The sequence below is a fragment of the Notamacropus eugenii genome, chromosome 2, assembly GCF_028372415.1.
Source record: "Notamacropus eugenii isolate mMacEug1 chromosome 2, mMacEug1.pri_v2, whole genome shotgun sequence".
Classification (NCBI taxonomy): Eukaryota; Metazoa; Chordata; class Mammalia; order Diprotodontia; family Macropodidae; genus Notamacropus; species Notamacropus eugenii.
The window spans coordinates 440,793,968-440,814,504 of NC_092873.1; the positions used below are offsets into that span (position 1 = coordinate 440,793,968).

General features: G+C 40.0%; 1 protein-coding gene and 1 long non-coding RNA gene across 8 annotated transcripts in view; one reads left to right on the top strand and one right to left on the bottom strand.

Moving 5' to 3' along the window:
* Positions 1-20,537, bottom strand: part of NR5A2 (nuclear receptor subfamily 5 group A member 2) — a 178,948-nt gene that overhangs the window by 148,778 nt on the left and 9,633 nt on the right. For 2 of the 7 annotated variants that reach the window (XM_072648277.1, XM_072648278.1), the window contains exons 2-5: positions 16,616-16,753; positions 11,904-12,022; positions 10,308-10,449; positions 6,539-7,188 (exon numbers count right to left, since the gene is read on the bottom strand). In XM_072648277.1, the coding sequence (XP_072504378.1) occupies positions 6,539-7,188; positions 10,308-10,449; positions 11,904-12,022; positions 16,616-16,753 (1,049 nt within the window). Of the gene's footprint in view, positions 1-6,538; positions 7,189-10,307; positions 10,450-11,903; positions 12,023-13,159; positions 13,318-13,383; positions 13,407-13,646; positions 14,335-16,615; positions 16,754-17,449; positions 17,551-20,537 lie in introns of those variants that run through there. The other 5 variants (XM_072648281.1, XM_072648280.1, XM_072648283.1 and 2 more) reach the window with 5 other exon arrangements.
* LOC140529540 (uncharacterized) lies at positions 16,810-18,104 on the top strand. Its single transcript, XR_011975584.1, has 2 exons — positions 16,810-17,534; positions 17,966-18,104. It is a non-coding gene; the product is annotated as an uncharacterized lncRNA (long non-coding RNA).

Consider the following 20,537-nt stretch of genomic DNA (forward strand, 5'->3'; position numbering starts at 1 on the left):
AAAGATACCTGTCAGAATCGTATCAAAGGATAGCACACACTCTGACACTCACAAACCATGTAACCTTGGACAAATTATTTAATCAACCAATCGATTAATAAGGATTTATTAAGTGCCCATCAATATATACATATTAAGTCCCTACTCTATTCTAGGCACTGTTGGGTGCTCTCATCCTTTTTGTGTCATGGTGAATGTTTTTTTCTGGATGTTTTTAAATACATATAAAGCACTGGATGAAAAAGAATCCAAAAATCAAGGTGTATTTTTTTCCCATCCAAGTTCCCAGATCCTCAGAAATTTACCCATGAAACTCCCTAATATAAGCACTGGAGTTATAAATACAATGAATGAAACATCTCTGATCTCATTTGTAAAATGGAAATGAAAACATTTACTTTACCTATTTGACTGGGTTGTTACAAATTTTTTGTAAATCCCAAAGGGCTACGAAACTCTGAACTATTATTATTTCAGTATCAAACTTTTTTTTTAAAAAAAGCATAAGACTACCCAAGTGGTACAGTGAAAAGATCACACGCCCTGGAATCAGAAGGCCTCAGTTCAAATTCTTCTTCTGATGGTTACTCTCTGTGTGACCTTCGGCAAGTCATGAACCTTTACGGGGCCTCTGAATCCTCTCTGTAAAATGAGGGGGTTGAACCCAATGACCTTTGATCTTCCTTCAAATGGAGATATGAATCTATGACTCTTTTTCTAGTTTATGGTATCCTGGATAAAGTTGTCAAATGAACAAAATAAATAAATTTCAAATGTAGACTTTTAACTTGCAAAAATTTAAAATACATATTGGTTACCCACAGAATAGAAGAAATCAATGTGCATTAGAAATGTTGAGTTGCCTTCTTTAGAATAGATCATTTTCTATTCAAAGGGTTGATTTGAAGAAATGATTCATTCAACACACTATGGACAAGGAAAGGCCAATGGGAATGGTCACTTTTGCAGTAGTTCATATGAGTGAATAATATCAATTTTCAAGGTCTATTATTCCAACTCTACCTACACTGACTTTCCCTTCTCTTAATCCAGGTGGAGAAAAACAAAAAGCAATCCCAAAATACAAACAAGTAGACCTTGCTTCTCTCCCCGACACAGGAGAAGTTACCTGAGGAAGTAGCTGATGTCCCTTACTGACAGACTTTCATTTATTGGATATACCATACATGGAGATTTTTATTTTGGTATAGGTTAAACTAGATGATCCCTAGGACTCTTACAACTCTGCTTTTTTATTATTATTTTTTTTTGTTGTTGTTTGTTTGTCTTTCATTCTTGAGGAGGACCCATAACCTCAGGAGGGTGATGTCTTGACTTGCAAGTAGATTGCATTTAAGTGAGGCAGTGTGCAAAGTCATCAACCCACTCTCTCCTCCGGAGTCCTCACAGTCCAGGGACAAGACATAAGTCAAGATGACTGGAGATGGCCCCTTACAATTCTGTTAGTCTATGATTCTGAGACATTTAACTTGCATTCAGAAACAATATTACAATATTACAAAAGTAAATATTAATTTAAAAGGGTTTTTTCAGAGTTTTCTTCCTTCTTTCAACCTCCTTATTGGAATACTTTAATAAAATAAATTAAAAATCTAGGCAGAGGTGTGTGTGTGTGTGTGCGTGTGTTAGTGTATGTATGTATGTATGTATGTGTGTGTGTATGTGTGTGTATGTGTGTGTGTTGCTTGTGTCATTCAGGGTTAATTGGAGGGTGCAAAATGAATTGGTAAAAAACCTGTGGTTAGAACTCATCAGTTTCAAGGGCCAGTCTCATAGTGAATGAAAGGATGAAAGGAAAAGTCCAGCAGAATCAGCTGATGGACTTGGATATTCTGCACATGCCCTCCTTATCACACTTCTTACGAAAGGAATGCCCAAACAAGTTTACTTAAGAATCAAGCTTAGATTGGGTCAGATTTCATAGGCTCTCTGACTGGTGAGGCAGTATGGGGCAGATAGAATAGAAAGATTACTGGATCTAGAGTCAAAAGGCCTGGTTGTAAGTCCCACTTGTATTCAACCAAATACTAGTCCTTTGACAATGGGTACACAGATTCCCTTCATGTCACCATTCTCATCTATCAAATGGTGTTAATAATACTTACTTCATAGGGCTATTATGAGGAAAACCCTTTGTAAACTGTAAAGTTTCATGGGAATTATGAGTTTTTATCACTGAAGTATGAAGTATCAGAAATAGCTTTTAATCCCACTAAAGTCTGTCTGGAAACAGTTTTGGAGATTGATTACAGGAAAATGAAGCTTCTCCTATAAGAAAACTTCTCTGCTTTATAGAGAGTTACATATAGGAACTGCTTTGATTTGACTTCGGAAGTTGCCAAGATCCTATGCCATAAACTTTTAAAGTAACTTGAAAAATCTATTCCTCCCCTTCCCCCCAGAAAAGCTAGTTAAGAATTTGTGGCAAAATTACTTTAGATTCACTGCTATTACATGGGTCAGGGTCATTTATCTTAGGAAGGGCTTTATGTCTCCATCCTCAGAATCATCTTAGAGTTGTGCATCACTTTGACCCAGTGATATCACTACCAGGAATATACCCTAAAGAGATAAATAAAAGAGAGAAAAGTCCCATAGGGACAAAAAATATTCACAGAAAAATTTTTTTTGTTTTAAAAAAAAATTAAAAAAGGAATGTCCATTAGCTGGGGAATGACTGATCAAATAATGGGATATGCTTGTAATGGAATATAATTGCGCCAATGATAAAAAAATTGAGAAAAATCAGGTTTTTATGAACTGATGCAGAGTGAAATGATTAGGACAAGAAGATTAGTTTATATGATGACCATATGTTAATACTGTAACTGAAAAGAAACTTACAAACAAATGGTGAAAGACTTAAGGACTCAGATAAATGTAATACCCAATCATGGCTCTGGAGGATTGATGATGAATCATTCTTTCCATTTCTTGGCAGAACAGTGACCGACTAAAGGTTCAGAATGAAACAAATGTGTGGATTTGTTTTGTTTGAGTATACTTATTGTTAAAAAAGAGGGCTTTCTGTAGGGGCAGGGGAATTTGGGGAGGAAATGGGGAAGAATCACAGAATGATTTTTTTTTTAAAAGAGAAAGGAGTGTCAATGAAACATTCAAAAGTATATAGAAGGGATCAAGACGTTTGAAGGAGTCATTGTTGGAAATACATAAAAATGTAACATGTACTTAAAAGAAATCAAGCTATATATAAGGGAGAGTTGTGGTTTTGTCCCCTAGTTCTGTTCTTTGTATAAAGAAATGTTTATGTTACTGTTGTTAATATTATCATCATTGCAGTCATCACCACCAGCAGCAGCAGCATCTTTTTGGGATATCTAGTCTCTAAATGTTCACTTTATATTCCTCAGCTGTTCTAGACTTTCTATTCTTATTTTCTTGCCTAGAAGAATTGCCCTTACCCAAAGTTGAGGAGAAATAATTAGAAGCTAATTTCCTATCCTCTGGATCCATAAACAAGGTTTTCATCATGGAGGGAGGTCTTCTATTTATACCTTTCGTTTCCAAAGATGGAATGAAAACTTGAAAACCAGAGGCCACTATGTGACATGTACTGCTTCTAAATGACTGAAGAATAATACTAGGTAGAAGATGCTATCTCACAAATCATTTGTAAGGCTCCAGTTAAAGTGAATTTTTTTAAAGTCTCACTATTATTTAGCCTAGTGCCTTTTTACTGTTCTCTATTCTGTGCACATTTTCTATTTTTTTTTGCGTGTGTCCACCCCTATTTTGTTTTAGGAGTAAGTGGGATATATATTTGATTTATGCATCCTAAATGTAGCATTATGGGTTAAGAATCTGCCATAGTAGATATAAGGTAGAATACCAAAAAAAATCTTTTACCTTCTTAAAAATTATTGAAGACTCCCCTCCAACCCAAAATCTTTTGTTTATATTGGTTATCTATCTATCTATCTATCTATCTATCTATCTATCTATCTATCTATCTATCATCTATCTATCTATCTATCTATCTATCTATCTATCTATCTCTCTCTATCTACCTACCTACCTACCTATCTATCTATCTATCTTTTCCTTCTTTCTTCTTTCCTTTCTTCCACTCTACCTTTACCATATTAGAATTAAAATATTTTAGTATTATGAAAATGATTAGATCTGGGTAGGTCCCCCAAAGGATATCAGGAAAACCCATGGTGCCCCAGGCCAAGCTTTTAGAAACATTGTTTTTTTAAAAAATCAACTATTTTCAGGCTATTAGATATATTTTGATGCTTCATAAGGTTTTTCAACGGCCCTGGATACCATTTAGTCAGTTATTCATCAGCTCTGAATGGTACGTCAGTGTTTCCAAAGATTTATGGCAGTTTTCTGAACTATTCTGCCAAAGTGGCAGACCTTGAGTATCCTGGGAAACCTGAGAAAATCTCTCTCACTGATTACTAGTAATATTATTATTCGATGACTGAGATATTATTAGTAGCCTGGAGACTTCTTTAGCGGCCAACACTTGTCTTTTTGAAGCTGAAAGGCACAAAATATATTTTGTCCTCTGTAAATGTTGTATGTCTGCAAGTCCCTTTTGAATATAAGTGATTTCAGGAGGGAGGATATTATCTTTCAGCTACAGTACATACCCATGGCTTATTTAAAAATTGAAGTGATGCTAGTTAATGACACCATGCCCATAAAAGTCAGAGACATCATGTATAGTCTAGGGGAAGGAACTCTGGATTTGGCAAGTGAAGACCTTTGTTTAAATTCTGGCTTTACCATTTATTTCCTATATGACCTCTGATAAATCACTTAATGAAATTAAGAAACATTGATTAAGAATTTACTATTGTTCACATCACTATGCTAGGCAATGATGATATGAAGATAAAAAACTGAAAAAGTCCCTGCCCTTCAGGAGCTTACATTCTGGGGAAATTGAGTCTTCTTTGATTTCAGCTTTCCTAACTGTAAAAATGAAAGAATTGAACTAAATGATTTCTAAGGTCACACCTGGGTCCCTAAACCCACTCAGTGTCCTCCTACAGATGTCTTATTACCACTTTGCAAATCTTGTCAGCCCATGAACATTTTTCAGTAGTTCTCTAGGATCAGTCAGGATTACAGTAAGGAATACACGTAAGGAAGTCTTAATGGGAAAATGGGCAAATGCTTTATCCTCAGGTTAAGAACACCTGGTCTAGTCCAAGCTCCTAAGGAAACTAAGACCCAGGTGAAAGAGCTTTGATGGAAAGCATGATTTCCCTTTGGCCAAGTTCCTCCATAGTGTCTAGTCCACAAAGATGATTTTAACTCTTGTTTACCACTAACATTAGAAGCTGAGCAGCATAAGGATTTTCCTTCTCTTTGAGTTATTTCAGAGTAGGGATTGTCTTTTGCCTTTCTTTGTATACCAAGAGCTGTACATGGTACCTGGCATGGAGTAGGTGCTTAATGGACATTTAATGATTTCTCTCATCTACAGAAAAGATTTAAAACATCTCCAGAATGTCACAAGATGTGCAGTGACCAGAGTGTGTAGAGCTGACTGTCCTCACCCAGTGGGCAGCACAAGACAGAGAAATAGAGTTTTCTGGCTTTTTAGATTACTGTTCAGTTCAATTGGAGACTTAATAGTCCCCTCTTGGATCACCTTCTCACCAGTAACCTATCCATATTTTTTCCAGTCTTGTTTCAAGGTAAGGTACAATTAAAAGTGCAGTTATGTAGTCAAATAAAGATCCTTAGGTAAGCAAATAACACAAGTGATTAAACATTTACGATACACCAATCCATTAAAAGACTAAAACCTGAATCAAATAGACTAGCACTGAACATTTTACTCATTCTCACATGGGTAAAATGTCATCCAATGACTATAAACATACCACTGGAATCTGCTCTTCGAGCAAACACTTTACTAACCAAATGTCTAGGTAAACAGGTAGTAAATACCTATTAGGCACAACTGACAAGTGGTATGTTTTGCATTCTTTAGAATGTAAATACAACTTTTTCAAGGTGTTGGTCTTTTTTTTTCCCTAAAGGTAACTAGTTTTTAAGGAAACTAAGAAATATACACCATATTTCAAAAGAAGAAGAATAATTACATTAATAGCTGACATGTATATATAGACTGAAAGGTTTGTAAAGCACTTTACATACATTATTTCTTTTGATAAATGGTGGAATAGATCCCATAGACTTTCTGACACTGATGCTACTTGGTTAGTATAATAAATCAATGAAAGTTTAATTGAGTTATTCAGTAAAAACCCAATATCATGCAGCTTATTATTACTGCAGATATCTCGGGTCAAATCTTTTTCCCCAGTGTGGCATACAATAAAAGTCTCTTATAAAGCTGTATAACAATGGTATCATTTCTGTCCCCAATGTCACTACTGTAATAGGTTCTCACTCTACAAAACATATATGAAGCAACATAAAATATATTATTAGTATGAGAAACTTATTATGGACAAACGCAGTTATTTCTTTCCTTGCAGGGAATAATTGAGAACAGCTTATTACCTACCTTGAGTTCTCGGAAGAATATGCTACTTCTGGCCCACTCAACAATGGAGAAGAGAGTTTGGTCTGCCATTTTGCACATAAGCCCAAACGTATTGAGCTTTTCATGCTTGCTTCTGTTGGCTTGCTCTTGCTGCAAGTATGCCATAATTTTGGCTTGGACTTGTGGCTCATCTGGCTCACATTTCAAAAGTTCCAAGATCAGATGTGGAATACTTGCAGGCGAACTTGTCTGGTAACAACTGTCCATGTATGAGTAACCCATTATTGACTCTGGAGAACTAGTGTAAGGATCAGGATACTCAGACTTGATAGCTCGACTTGGAAAGTGGCCATAGGTTTGGTAACCTTGCAGGCTTCCATGGGGTGGCATTGTCATGCTAATGGGAGAGGTTACAAAGGGACTTCGGTCATAGTCTGTAGGAGGCAAGGCAGTATGGTTCAGAGGTAGGCCTTTTGAAACAGAGTGGATGTTCTGGATGGCAGAGGATATTGTCAGGTCAGTGGGCATTGCTTGGATCACCTGAGTCATGGCTTCCAGTTTAAGTCCATTGGCTCGGATAAGAGCTTTTTTCTGTTGCTTCAGGGCCCTGTCTCTCTTGTACATTGGTCCAAACTTATTTCTTCCCCCTCGCATTCGGTCAGCCCTTACAGCTGGTGGTCAAAAAAAAAAAATAGAAAAGAAAGAAGGAAGTAAGAGTATAAATAAAGTGCAAACCAATAGCATTCTTCAGTTCAAAAAACACTGTTCGGAAATGTTGGAAATTGACCAAAACTGTTTTTTTGTGTGGTTGTTTTCATCACAATAGCCGCAGGATTCCAAAAAAGTCATGTCTTTTTTATTTATGAATTCTTTCCTGCAAATGTGTTTTGTCATCAGAAAAATATTTTGGACATGTTGGGCTATATTAACCCTTCAATGGATTTGGGGAGTGGGGTGTGCTTCATACTTGTCACTAAATAAAAAAAAACTTGCCGTATTACTCTTTGACTCTTTTATTAGGAATGAAAGTTAGTGTTTCTGGGCTACAGTGCCATGTTGACTTGGGATTCCGTTCATAGACCCAAATTGCATAAAAGTTTTTACAAAATAATTTATTCTGTGACACATTCCTTACTTAAACTATGATTATTTTCACTAGGACATCTTTTCCTTACAGAATCATCATGGTCATTTCGTGAGAAAAGTGTTAGGGCCTTGCTTCTTCATGGAAATCATTTTTATCTCTTTTTGAAGAGAAGCTGTCATATTATCATTTCCAAGAGAGAATGAGAGGCAATTTGGAACGTTCTGGTGTTATTAGTATTACAAAGAGTGAAAACAAATTTAGTTCAATAATTGTCTTAGAAGTACCATTTTGTTGGGTTTTGTCATAGAGACATTTCCCACTGTGGTCTATATAGGGAGAATCATAGCACTGTTGGCCTTAAAAAGGACTTCAGAGATCCCTGACTCATAGGATCACAGGGTCTTAGATGTGGAGCTGAAAGATAACTTGGACATCATCTAGCCCTACCTTTCACTTTATAGACAAAGAAAGTAAAGGCCAAAGGGGTTAAGTTACTTGTACAAAGTCACACAACTAAGTAAGCATCAGACCTGGGATCCTTTTCAGTTTACCAATGAGGAAATTGTAATCTTAAGTGACTTGTCTAAGACCATACAGCTACTTAATAACACTATATCACAGGTGTCATTTGCAACAAAAGAAGATATTTCTTAAGCTTATTTTTTCATCTATCAGCCAGTAGTTATTATCAAGCTCACACAAGCCAATGACAGTTAGAAAATAGAATCTTCTGAAAGCTTGTTGCTGAAGAATTAGAACTAGAAGAGACATTAGATATTGAGTACTGCTATTTCTTTTCCCAGATAAGGACATGTTAAGTGGATTGCCCAAAGTCATAGAGGTTAGTAAGTGACAAAACTAGAATTTGAACCTAGGCCCTTCTAACTAGATTGTTGAAATTTCTGGAAATTAATTTTTGTGCTTTATATTCTAGAGATTAGCATACCATTAAAACTGTAATATAAATTCTGGATATTCACTATAAAGCACATAATCACAAAGACCTTTGTACTTTATAAGATTTAAAAATCCTTGTATCATAAATACCCCAAACTGCAGGTCACTGTTAGGGAAATATACACACTAAAAGGCACTTAAAATTGCAAAAGCCCACTCTCCAAAAAAAAAAGAAAGAAAGAAGGAAATCTAGCCTATTATCCTTTTGTAATTTAAAAAAAAAATTAAACTTAATAAATATTGTCATTATGATTAGGGGAACAAGATATGTCATTTAAGAAAAACGAATGAAAGTGATATAACTTTGTACTGTAGAAACTATGTTTGAACATATTAATAAGTGTATAATAATACATTCATTTTGGGTAATATCAATGAAAAACGAAACTTGACCTTAGTTACTAACTCTCTTTCACATCTATGTTGGAGGGCAAATTATGATTTCTGCGTGAGAATTTTCCCCATCTCACATAATAACTTAATTATTTCTAATTAATATCACTAAGTTTAGCCTCATGATTTTTTTTGATTATCCCTCATAGAGGATTTCAGTATTTTGAACATAATAAAATGGTACCACCAAATTAAAAAGCTTTCTTGATTTCATCTTGACAGTGACATTGATAACTAAGTCACATTGCAATTTCCAACTTTTTAAAAGAAATAAGGTGAAAATTCAGTAAGAATTGTTTGGATCTCTTTGAGCACTTGTAGAAGATCTGAGTTTTAAATAAAAAGCAGAATAACAAAAAATATGATGATTTTTGAACAAATAAAACAAATGAGCATCTGATATCAGGTACTACCTGCATCCATTGGTGGGTCACCAACTCACTGGTCATTCTGAGTTTATATGCTATATATTTAAGCCCTGGAAACCTTGTAGATCAGAGTGGAAAACAAACATGGCAATAATCTAAGGGATCCAAATTATTTGCAGCAGTCCCAGAACACATTCACTTTACATTCTCATACTTATTATGCCAAAAAAAAAAAAAAAAAAAAGAATCACAGTATCCATCTTTTAATACCAAGTTTAGAGAGGACCATGAAGACTCATTTCTCTTTTTTGTCAAACCAATACTACCCATTTAAGACAATGTGATTTTTCATGTAGATTTCTTTTGGAATTCATAAAAGAATTAAAGAAAATCGTTCAGTGAACTTAAACCAACTCTCATTTTTCTTATATAGACTCAGAAAACAGCTCAAGAAAAACATATGAGAAAGATGTCAAATGAAAAATTACTGTTCACAGTTAAAGATTCTTTAGTAATTACTTTGAGGCTCATGTCAATATATATAACCAGATGACAGTTACAATCACACATACAAATACAGACCCAAACCAAGACAACTAAAAGATGAAAATCTGTGATGATTTTTTTTAATTCCAAATTTGTGTCCTATATTGATCTTTTGATTAGATTTCTTCTTATCTGGCCTGAACTTTTGTGCAGTGCTAAATATAACTGCCTTCTCCTGCACCCTAATAAATATATTTGATTAAGTTGGTTGCTGTTTGTTTGTTTGTTTTTCCATTAGGATTTAACCACTTTTTATTGATACATAACTAGAACTTATGGCTGGGTAACTCATGGCAGTCAAAACACAAAAAGCTGACATTTTAATATGATGGACCTTAGGGTCACAGGCTGAGAAAACATAGTGAACAAGATAGTTCTTTCTTAAAGCTAAAATCTTGCAGGAGTTGAGGAGTCAGTATAATTTTCAGAAGAGTCTTACCTTCTAACTTCATTCCAACACTTAGGCATTTTTGAAATCGACAGTAAGGGCACCGTTTTCTCTGTGTTTTGTCAATCTGGCAGTTCTGATTTTCTATGCATGTGTACCTTTTGTTATTTTGGACTGTCCGCTTAAAAAACCCCTATAAAAGAGAGAAAACAGTAAAACATATAATTTGGGCACCAGGCTTCTCTGTTGGCGATTTCCTTAAAATAAAACATCAAATCCTGTTTCATTACCCCATTTGAGCCCCGATGTGAATCTGTGGTTTATTTTACATTTAAGCAGAATAGACCCTCCAAAAAAGTGCCAGGCTATAACTCAGATTTTCTGGCAACAGGTCTGTATTACTGTAGATTTACGTCAAATCTTGGAGAGACTTGGCTGGAGACCATTCTTTTCCTAATAGTCTGAGAATAAAACACCCTATATTGACCATTATTTTCTGTGTATGTGTGTTTAAAATATGTGCTTTAGTCTGTTTTTAATATTCGTATTTCATATCTAGATATTCTTTGGGGACTGTGCTATTTTAAAATAATCTGATACAAATTAAGTATTAAATGGTCACAAAATGCAATGAAAATAGATCAGATCTTTCATAAACTCCAAAGTTAGCAGTTGTGAGAGTTAAAGGGTAATAGAGGGAAGTTATAACTCCAGTGAAATATTCAAACTTTGGAACTCTTTTTTTTAAAGGAGAAAATGGTTTTTAAAAAGCAAACATTTTCCATAAGAAAACAGTAGTTTGCATACTTGTAGTGTTTTGCCTATTTTTCTTTACTTTTTGGTTCAGAGGAATTATGAATAAATTACATATGTAATTTCTTAACAGATCTACAAGAATGTTGCTTTCTAGGTTAATCCTGTTAATCATATAAGGAAACTCCATCTTGCTGTAATGTGGGTAATGAGGAAGTTTACACAATGCAGATTTAAACAGTTACATAGATTTTTTTCCACATTAAAAATGCACTAATGAAATAGAGCTATCGTTTCATTTAGAAGGTCTCCACTTCCTAAAATACCATTTTCTTAACTGAAATAAGTTATAGGTGACCTATTATGAAACTGATCATATTGTCCTAGAGTCTCATTTATTGTGTTTTGCTTCTTTGCCATAAATTCCCAAATAAATACTTGTGTTCCCTTTAAGGGGTAAATGAGAATGAAACCATGGAAGAGTGAGTGGATATTTTTATGTTGATGGCTAAAAAATAATCTTAGCCCTGAATACTGACCATGAGGTAAAATGAAATGTGTTTGAGAAATATATTCGTGTTTTCTTTGAAGAAAAACAGTACTCTGAACATTTACTAATCACTTGAAATCAGCAGTTAGGGTTGTTCGAAATGGAAGTCTTTCTCCAGTCACATCACTTTGAGCAATAAAATATTTCAAAGTATTGAATATGGCAAAGGCAATTTGGAGCAGCATGAGTTTGTTTTTGCTTTATGACATTTTTCTAAGAATCTCCCCAAGAAGTGACCTCCCTTAATTAAAAAAAAAATAGCCTAAAGAATCCAAAGGCATTTAATGGTACTTTTTTTTTGTTCTGAACTTTCAAAATTTTCTAGTAAGCAATGTGTACCAAACCTTGCAGCTTTCACAGGTGAGAAGTCCATAGTGGTACCCAGACACTTTATCTCCACAAACTGGACAAAGTTCTTCAAGATCTTCATCATAAGAGTAATTCACCATTTTAAATTGAGACACTGCAAGAGGCAAAAAATACAGACATGTACATACACACACAGAGATATATCTCTATAATACCCCATTAATCCATTAGTACAAGAGCTTGGATTTTGTACTCAGAAACATCTCAGTGACTGTTAGGTGACAGACCCTTCAGAGACCCTATACAAATGAAGAAATTTTTACATAATTCCTGTTGGATTGAGTTAAAAGAAAAAAACATATTGAAAGTAAAGCAACAAGCAGCTTGTGGAAGTAGGGAATGTGGACTTTGTTTTAATTTGTAAAGTTGTCTTTAAAAGTATTAAAATCATCATAACACAAAATGTGAATTACTCTATAGAGGACCACAAATTAGAGAAGAAAGAGTATCTTAAAATTTACAATTTAAGTGTCTTTCAAAGCACTCTGGCAAAGACCAACTCCAAAATACCACTCCATGCAGGGTGGTGGTGGTGGTGGTGGTATTTCCCCTTCTTCCTCTCAACACAAGCCTTCCAGCAGACTGGCTTCTCTTAAGCGTCTGTTATGATAATAACACGGGACTGCACCAATTAATCTACCAAACAATTTCACTCCTCTCCTGGCGGTTCTACTCACAGTGTGGCAGGTTTAAAATACTATACTGCAACCCAAAACCCTGGGAATTTGATTCTGAGTAGCAGCCCTTCTTTAACAAAAGCCTGACACCCTGGGCTCAGATCTGCTAGATTAATCGAAACATCCAAGTTTTCGTATCGACAGGGCTCCTGTTCTGTATGTACACTTTCATCTCCCTACGGTGGAAAATTTCCAGTGAAAAGGAAAAAAAAAAGTGGAGGGGAGAGAGGGAGGGAAGAGAGGGAAGGGAACCCGAAGAAATAAAACAGGAGGGGGAAGGTACACATTAAGGTTTGGTTTCGGGGTGAAGTATTGAAGCCCAGTAATGAATTTCACATGTTTCCGATAATCATTGCAAAATATAAACACCTTTAGATTTCCATGGTCAAGTTAAACACTAGTCAGTTCCCAAAGACGCGCCGGCCAACCATCCCTGGATCAAGTAACCCACTTCCTATAGAGAAAGGGCGGCGAATCGTAGCTGTAGCTAAAAAGATGTATAAAATGTAAACAGGAAGGTCAGCAGTTAGGAGAAACGGAAAAAAAAAATATACCTGATCCAACTACCCTGTCTAATTATACTCATTCACAGGAGGCGGCTGCCGTCTTCCAAGGGGGGAAATGCTGTCTTAAGCGACTTGGAGAAATCTCCGAGCGGGAAAAGGACCTGGGAAAAGTGGTTAAAAGCAATTGCCCTGCCCAGTTCTGCCGGTACCCACTCCTGGGGACCCTCCCCTTTCACTTCCGAAGCAAAGGAAAACTCTCCCCTAGCTCATACCTCTCTCTCCTCAGTCCCACATTCCGCCCCTGCCCCGCTTGGCCCCTGTCGACCTGCTTCGAAAACAACGCCCGAGCTAAGTTTGTTTTAAGTTAATCAATGGCATTTTGCAGCCTGGCGGGGGTGGGATGGGGGAAACAGACGCCGGGGCAACAGCAGAAGTCTCCTTTGATTTGTTTACCCTCGAAAGGGGGAAAATATTTTCTCCCCAACGCCTCCCTCCTTCCAAAGACCCCCAACGCACAGCACACTCCATTAACTACCTGTCCCATTTGCCGTCATCTCAGCAATGACAAGCAAAGTCCTCTTTGCCTGTGGATTTGGGGGGGGGGGGTCCTCAAATCTAGGGCAGCTGGTAAAAGTCCTAAGTCTCCAGAGCAGAATGGGATCTCTTAAAAGTTGGAGCACTCAGCAGTAACAGCAACAGCGAAAGTCGAGGATCGCTTCAAAAATGTCTTGGACGGACCCCTGGAGATGTGGGGGACTTGGAGAAGAACTCCAGTTCCAGTATTGCTTCTGAATGACATTTACACCTTGCCAAGAGCAGAAATGTTCCGCGGGGCTGACGGCGAGGTTAGGAAGCTCAAGGAAAAGCAGGTAAAGAAATAAAGGTTCTTCACGTCTTATGGAGAGCCCATGGAGCGTCCGTGGGGTCTGTTATTCAGGCTCCCCCACTTCTATTGCCCAGCCCTTGGGCTTGGAGAATGTGTGTCGCAAGGCTAGAGGTTGGAGACTTGTTTGTTTATGCGCAAATCGCTCCCAATGATTCTTGATTTTGTTTTCATGGGACTTTTGGAACAGGAAAAAAAAAAAAACGAAGTGGACTTCACGTTAAAGTGTCCCCTGTCCCCCGAATCCTCGCCCGACGGATCTGAGGAGGCTCAGAGAATGCCAAATTGCTTCCCAGTCAGATACTCCTACTTTCGAGGACAGGGCATGAAGAAGATGGGTGGGGGGGCGTACTTCTCAAGCTTCGGAGAAAAGCCAAAGCCAGAGCGGGGAGGGGTGTGGGCGCAAGAGGGAGGAGGAGAGGAGGACCCACTTTTCAGAACTTCCCAGTGACCTAGATGGACAGGGTCACCGTACCCTGATCAAACTCGTTTAATAACTTGGGCGAACAGAACCCAAGCAAAGTCATGCTTCCTCTTCAGCTCTAGAGTCTTCATGCAGCTCTAGAGAAAAGAGGGATGTTGCGTGAGAAGTGAGGGACTAAGGCTGGAAACTAAGAAACTGAGGGGCGGGCAAAGAAGTTGAGCAGACCCCGAGCCGCGCTAAGCGAGCCCTCTTCCCTAGCGGATCTTTTCCAGTGGAGGAAGCAAACAAGGGATTTCTCTTTATTCACTGAACAGGCACCTGCCTGATACCTGGTTCGGTTGTGAGGGTAGCTGGGAACGAAAATTTCTCTTCCCAATATGATTTTCTCTCCCACTAAGGATGGGAATTTGAGAGAATAAATACCACTCAGAGGAGGCCTCCTTCACCCCAGACTGGGGTTTGAACCCACAACCAAGTCCTTTGAGAAGTGGGAGTGGGTGGAAGACCAACTTTTTCTCAGCTCATTAACAGGGTAGCAACCGTCATACTTTTAGGAAATAAATATTGAAAAAGCTGTCCTGTCTCGATTAACTTTTTAAAAGTTATTTTCTTTCTTTCTCTCTCCCTTCCATTTTTTTTTAATTGCAGTTACAACCTCTTCCTCTTTAAAAATACAAAACGACTAGGAAACATAATCTGGAGTACGAATGAATAACTTTTCCTACTCAGACATGGGAGTTTGAGACAGTCACAAAGATACAAGCCCACTCTTAACTCAAGTCCTTTCAAGGAAGAGAATTTAAACGGGGATCTTTCTGCAATTGTACTCTCTTGATCTACAGCCCCTCATCATTTAATGGGGCTTTAGCCACTTATGGCCAACTGGGGCAACCCATTCTGATGCTCAGGAGTTGGTCCTGGGGGAGATCTTAGCTCTAAAGGAGTCAGTCACCTAGTCCTCGGTTGAGGCTCAGAAATGAATTGGGGAAAAACCCCTCTAGCAACTGCTTCAGGAGCTGAGGCGCTACTCTCTTTAGCCTTCAACTCCTTCAGCCACCCTTCCCAAGCTAACTGCATATTCGGGGTGGGCCTTCAGCAGAAGTGTAGTCCCTATGAGTCCAGAGGGGACGAAGTCCTTCTATATGTTGGCTCTTAACTCTGCGCTTTCAGTCCAGGTCCCTTTAAAGTACGCAAAAAGGGGATGGCAGGAAGTATTCCGAGATCACAGGCCAGGCAAACACCACATCCTGAGCGGTGGAGGCGGTGAAGATGGAAGAGCACCGGTGACTTTTCCTCGCATTGTTCCCTCCCACTCCAGCCAGCCTGCGCTCCCCCTCCCCAGGGCAACTGCGATAAACTTCTAAGCTGCTTTAATGCAGTCCAGATCTGAAGTTGCTATTTAGGAGTGCGGTAAAAATATAGCCAGTGGAATTTATTTGTTTTCTTGTTAGCAATCAAGAGCCAGAGAAACAAATGGGACTTACATATTCCCAATACTCTGATTGAACTAAGTGCATCAGGCTTAATCCGCCGGCCTTCCCACCCCCACCTCTTCCCTTTGCGCTGGGTTGTGTCCGGGAGGGGGTGCCCTTCTGGTCCCTTTAGCCCTTCAGATGGCTTTGAAGTTGGCCAAATACCGTCCTAGATCCCAGAACTTTTAGCCTGGTAGCTTCTAAGGCAAACCCTTCATTGGCGGTCCTCCCTTTTTTCTGGGCAATTTCCTTAATCAGAATCCTCCCCTTTCCTATCACTTCCCTCACCTGAACTCAAGAAACTCTGAAAGTCAAAGTAAAGTTCTAACCAATTTCTCCAGCCGAGTGCTCACACTTCTAAGGAAAGCTTCACTTGTTTGGGTCACTATTCTTATCACTATTATTAACGTTACTGTTTAAAGTTCTGACCAACCCTGTCTCCCGGCCGAGGATCGCAACATCTCCAGTTAATTAGGAGCGGCAATTAGCCCTAGCTCGGGAAATCTCCACCTTGAATTGTTCAGAAGTCATAAACTTTTATTAAGGTACCTGGGGAGGGGGATGGCCCCGGATCCAGACCAGCTCGCAGCCTGCGCCCAAGTCGGTCAACCACAATGCCCGGCGAGCGAGAAGGCAGCCAACCAGTCCTATCCTCACTGGGGAGTCAGAGCCCGGGAACGAAGGAAGAAGAGAGACAGGGAAGGCGCCGACCGGTGCCGCCTTACCTTGCATGTTTTCCGGCATTTGCCCCTGTTCCCCATGCGATCGGGCGAGTCCTAGGGTTTCCGTCTCCACTTTGGGTAGCATGACAAGACGGCTGCGGGCGGGGATGAGGGGTCCGTGTCTGTCCGGAAGCCCAGCACCTGGACACGGGCAGCACAGATTCAACTCCAGCGGACAGGAGAAAGGGGGCGATCGGAGAGGGATCACCCACCCCTTCCCCTCCCCTTTTCTCCTCCTCCGGCCTCGGCTGCTCCCCGCCTCCGGCCTCTGGGACCCCTCCTGCCCTGTGCTGTCCGGCCTTGCCCTGCCCCTTTATGTACGTTTTGTCCTACTCCTCTGCTCCTGCGCTGCCCTGGGGCTGAGAATAAGGGGAGCGCAGGTTAAGGGGCTAGGCAGAGAGCTCAGAGTCTGGACGCTGCTGACAGGCTTTGCCTAGAGCAGCAACAGCAATTACTACAGGGGCCCGGAGGATTGATCCTTGCCGAGCTTCCAATCCGGGAGCTCGGCGGCGGCGGCGGCTGGCTGGCTGGCTGCTGCTGCCGCTTACTACTGCTGCTCCTGGACAGGGTCTTCCCTTGACTCCTTTCTCTTTTCTCCCTCCCTCCCACCTTCCCTCATGCTCAGGATCAGCAGGGGTCTCTCTCTCTCTCTCTCTCTCTCTCTCTCTCTCTCTCTCTCTCTCTCTCTCTCTCTCTCTCTCTCTCTCTCTGTCACACGCACACACACACACACACACACACACACACACACACACACACACACTTCACTCTCCCGCTCCTCTGACTCTTTCTCTCTAAGAAGTGTTGAGTTCTGAAGTTCGTATCTGGTTTTCTTGCCTTATTTATTCCTCTAGCAGAGAGCAGCACTTTTCAGCCCAGAGGTTGGTGAAGAGAGGGAAAAAGGGAAATGGGAAGGAGGGAGGTAAGTTCTGGGAAAAGAGGGAAATGGTTTGAGGAAGGGGTGAAAAGGTGGGATGGCTGCTGGGGACTCCAGGGTTCTGACACCACCACTTAAACCAATGAGAAGAGTTGCACACAGTAGTTTTCTCTGATGCCCCAACCTCTTATGCCTGCACCCTCAGGGTAGCTGCTAAATCATTCCGAGATCCTATGACTAGTTCAGAGGCAACCTCTGTCTAAGGAGCGTACTGGGATAAAAGAAAGTGATCTGTATTCGATCGTAGGGAATGATGAAAAGGCACTGACTTGGAGGTGGGGTGGGCCGAGGTGGAGAGATACCCACTTAAAATAAGTAAAGAGGAGCAGGGAATTGAATGCATGGGGTGGGGGGAGGGTGTCACTGTTCAAAGTTCTCATTTGCTTCATAACCTGTTCCCCTCTTGGCCTCTCCAGACATATGGCAAGAATGGCTCTCCGACTCTGCAAGACCCCAAAGGTCACCTCTGAGGATGGCACATAACAGGCTAAGAAGGTGAAAACCAACATTTGCCAGAGTGGTGGTGGTGGCAATAAACCATGTTTTTGCACCTTTCTTTTTATATCTGAGCTTCCTTGGGGGTTACCCCATTTTTTTCTTCCTCTTTGACATGGCCTTCAAGCCTTCAGATTTCACAGATTTTGTCAACTTTTGTTTTTCTTCCATAAAAGACACAAAGATCAATCTGGGCTTTCAGTTTTTATTCTGGTGCTCTGTCTCTTTGGGGGACAGATCTGCATGAGGTCCAGCATTTTAAAGAAGTTTTAAAGACCATCTGCTATGCAATAGCATCAACCACCGCCTCGGTATTCAGTGAGTGGCGATCTCTTCAAAGTTCTCAGACCTCATCCCAACAAGATGAAAACATTCTTTCCAACATTCTGTGTGCATTCCAAATGCCTCATATTCAGGATCTGCGACTGTGATCCCATAATTATTACAGCTCATCTCAATACACTGGGAAAGATTTGAATCTCAAAAGATTCGAAACTGAGTCTATTTGAATGGCACTGGGATTATGCATTCAAGACCTCACTGTCCACTAGTTAGGGGAACATTAAAAGAAAAAATATTGGAATCAGTGCCTTGCATAATCTGCATCTTTATATTAAATGGAGTAGGTCCAACTGCTTACTCACTCCCCTTCTCCATCTGACAACTTTCATTTTTCTTTTCAAAGTCTCTGAAGCCACATGATTATATAGTGTGGTTTTTTAGTCGAGTTGTCAGGTTTCAAAGAAAAGACTCAAATACACGGATTTCTGATTATTATTTTTATTACCATTACATTATGATTTCAAAGGATAGTGACTTTTAAGTGCCTCTGACCTTCAAAATTGTATTTACAACTTGATGGAGTGAATGAATAGTCTGGATTTGGAAGATGTCAGGTTTAAATCCGAATTTTGCTACATACACCCTGTGACCACAGACAAGCAGTTTAACCTCTCTGAGTCTCAGTTTCCACATCCGTAAAATGGAATTAGGTTACATGACCACTGAAGTCTCTTATAGCTCTAAATCTAAATAAATAGGAATCTAAATTATATTAAACTACCCCTTCCCAGAAAACAAAAAAGCAACATATTTATAATTTTAATTTGAGCATTGCTTGGTCACCAATGGCTTTGACCTGTTCTGCTATGATTGGATTGTGGTCTCCTCTTAAACTTTGAAGATTAATATTTCTTAAAACCCATAAAGCGCCCTTTATTTCAATTCAGAAACTCTCCCTAAATCAGTTAAGTGCTCTTTTCCAAACTGTCACCACCAACTTCTCAAGTGATGAGAAGATCATGCCCTGAGGCACTTATATGGACTAGAGTCGGGAGTCATCGAGATCCAAGTTCTCAGAGGATTAGAGGAGAGTTCAGGGTTTAGGGTCAGTTGGGGAATGGTGGAGCTGGGGGTGGGGCGCAGAACGGAGCTGGGAAGATCTTTTAGGGCTACAGGGGTTACTGGGTTGTGCCCTCACTAGTTACAAGCCTGATGCATCTGCTGGCTTTTGATCGTCAATCAGCCAGAGAACTCGCGCTCAGAACACTCCAACTTCAGAGTTTGGGAGAAGAGGAGGGGAACAAAAAACAAAAACAAAATTTCTTTTTTTGGGGGGGTTGATTACCAGCCTCTGCAGCTCACTCACTTCCCAAGCCCTAATCCCAACCCTGGACACCTGGAACCTTCATTCCCAAGAGCACTTTAGGTGGTGAGAATGAATGGTAATTATTACGGTAGTAAACAGACACGGGTCCATCATTTTACAATAATGAACCTTACTAGGGGGTAAATGAACCCCCTCCGACCTTCTCACCAAACCGTGTCGCGAGCTCCACTTTCCAGGGCCCGTGGGAGGTAGAACTCGAGAACTCACAGTAACATTAAGGACAGGACTGCCAATAGACGCTCTGCCCTGGCTTTTCGGCTCGCCGAGGGACTCCTGGTGAAGCTGACTTAGTTTACCGTTCTTAGCTCCAGAGAGGCCCAAGGTGTGGAGAGCTTTTTCAGAGAAGGATCTAGTCACCGACACCCGAAGCCAAGTGAACCGCTGAGTTCAGCAGATCTCTGGCTGACGGCCTGGCCCTCTGTCCTGTTCTATCAGGTCAGCCTCTCAGTTCATCACAAATCATGTTCTTGGAAATTCTTCAGGCAACCTGGTCACGCTTAGGGATAGAAACAGATCAACTGCGACTGTCTTCACAAGAAGCCCAGCAGGCCGGGGAAAAGCAGGCGAGAGGTTTTATTTTTTCTTCTTCAAACCGGCTCCTATTGAGGGGGCCCGTTGCACCACCTCATGGTGAGACCCGCTAACTCGCTAACTCCGTCTACTTTGTTGTAGCTACTGGGTTTGCCTTTAAATATCATGCCGAACCAGAATGGGACACAAATTGGGGCGCAAAGTAAGAGAGCCACTCTCCCCACACCACCTTCCAGGTCCAGTCCTTAGGAAGTAAGTTTCACCGCACCTGTACACACTTTTCACTCTCCTTG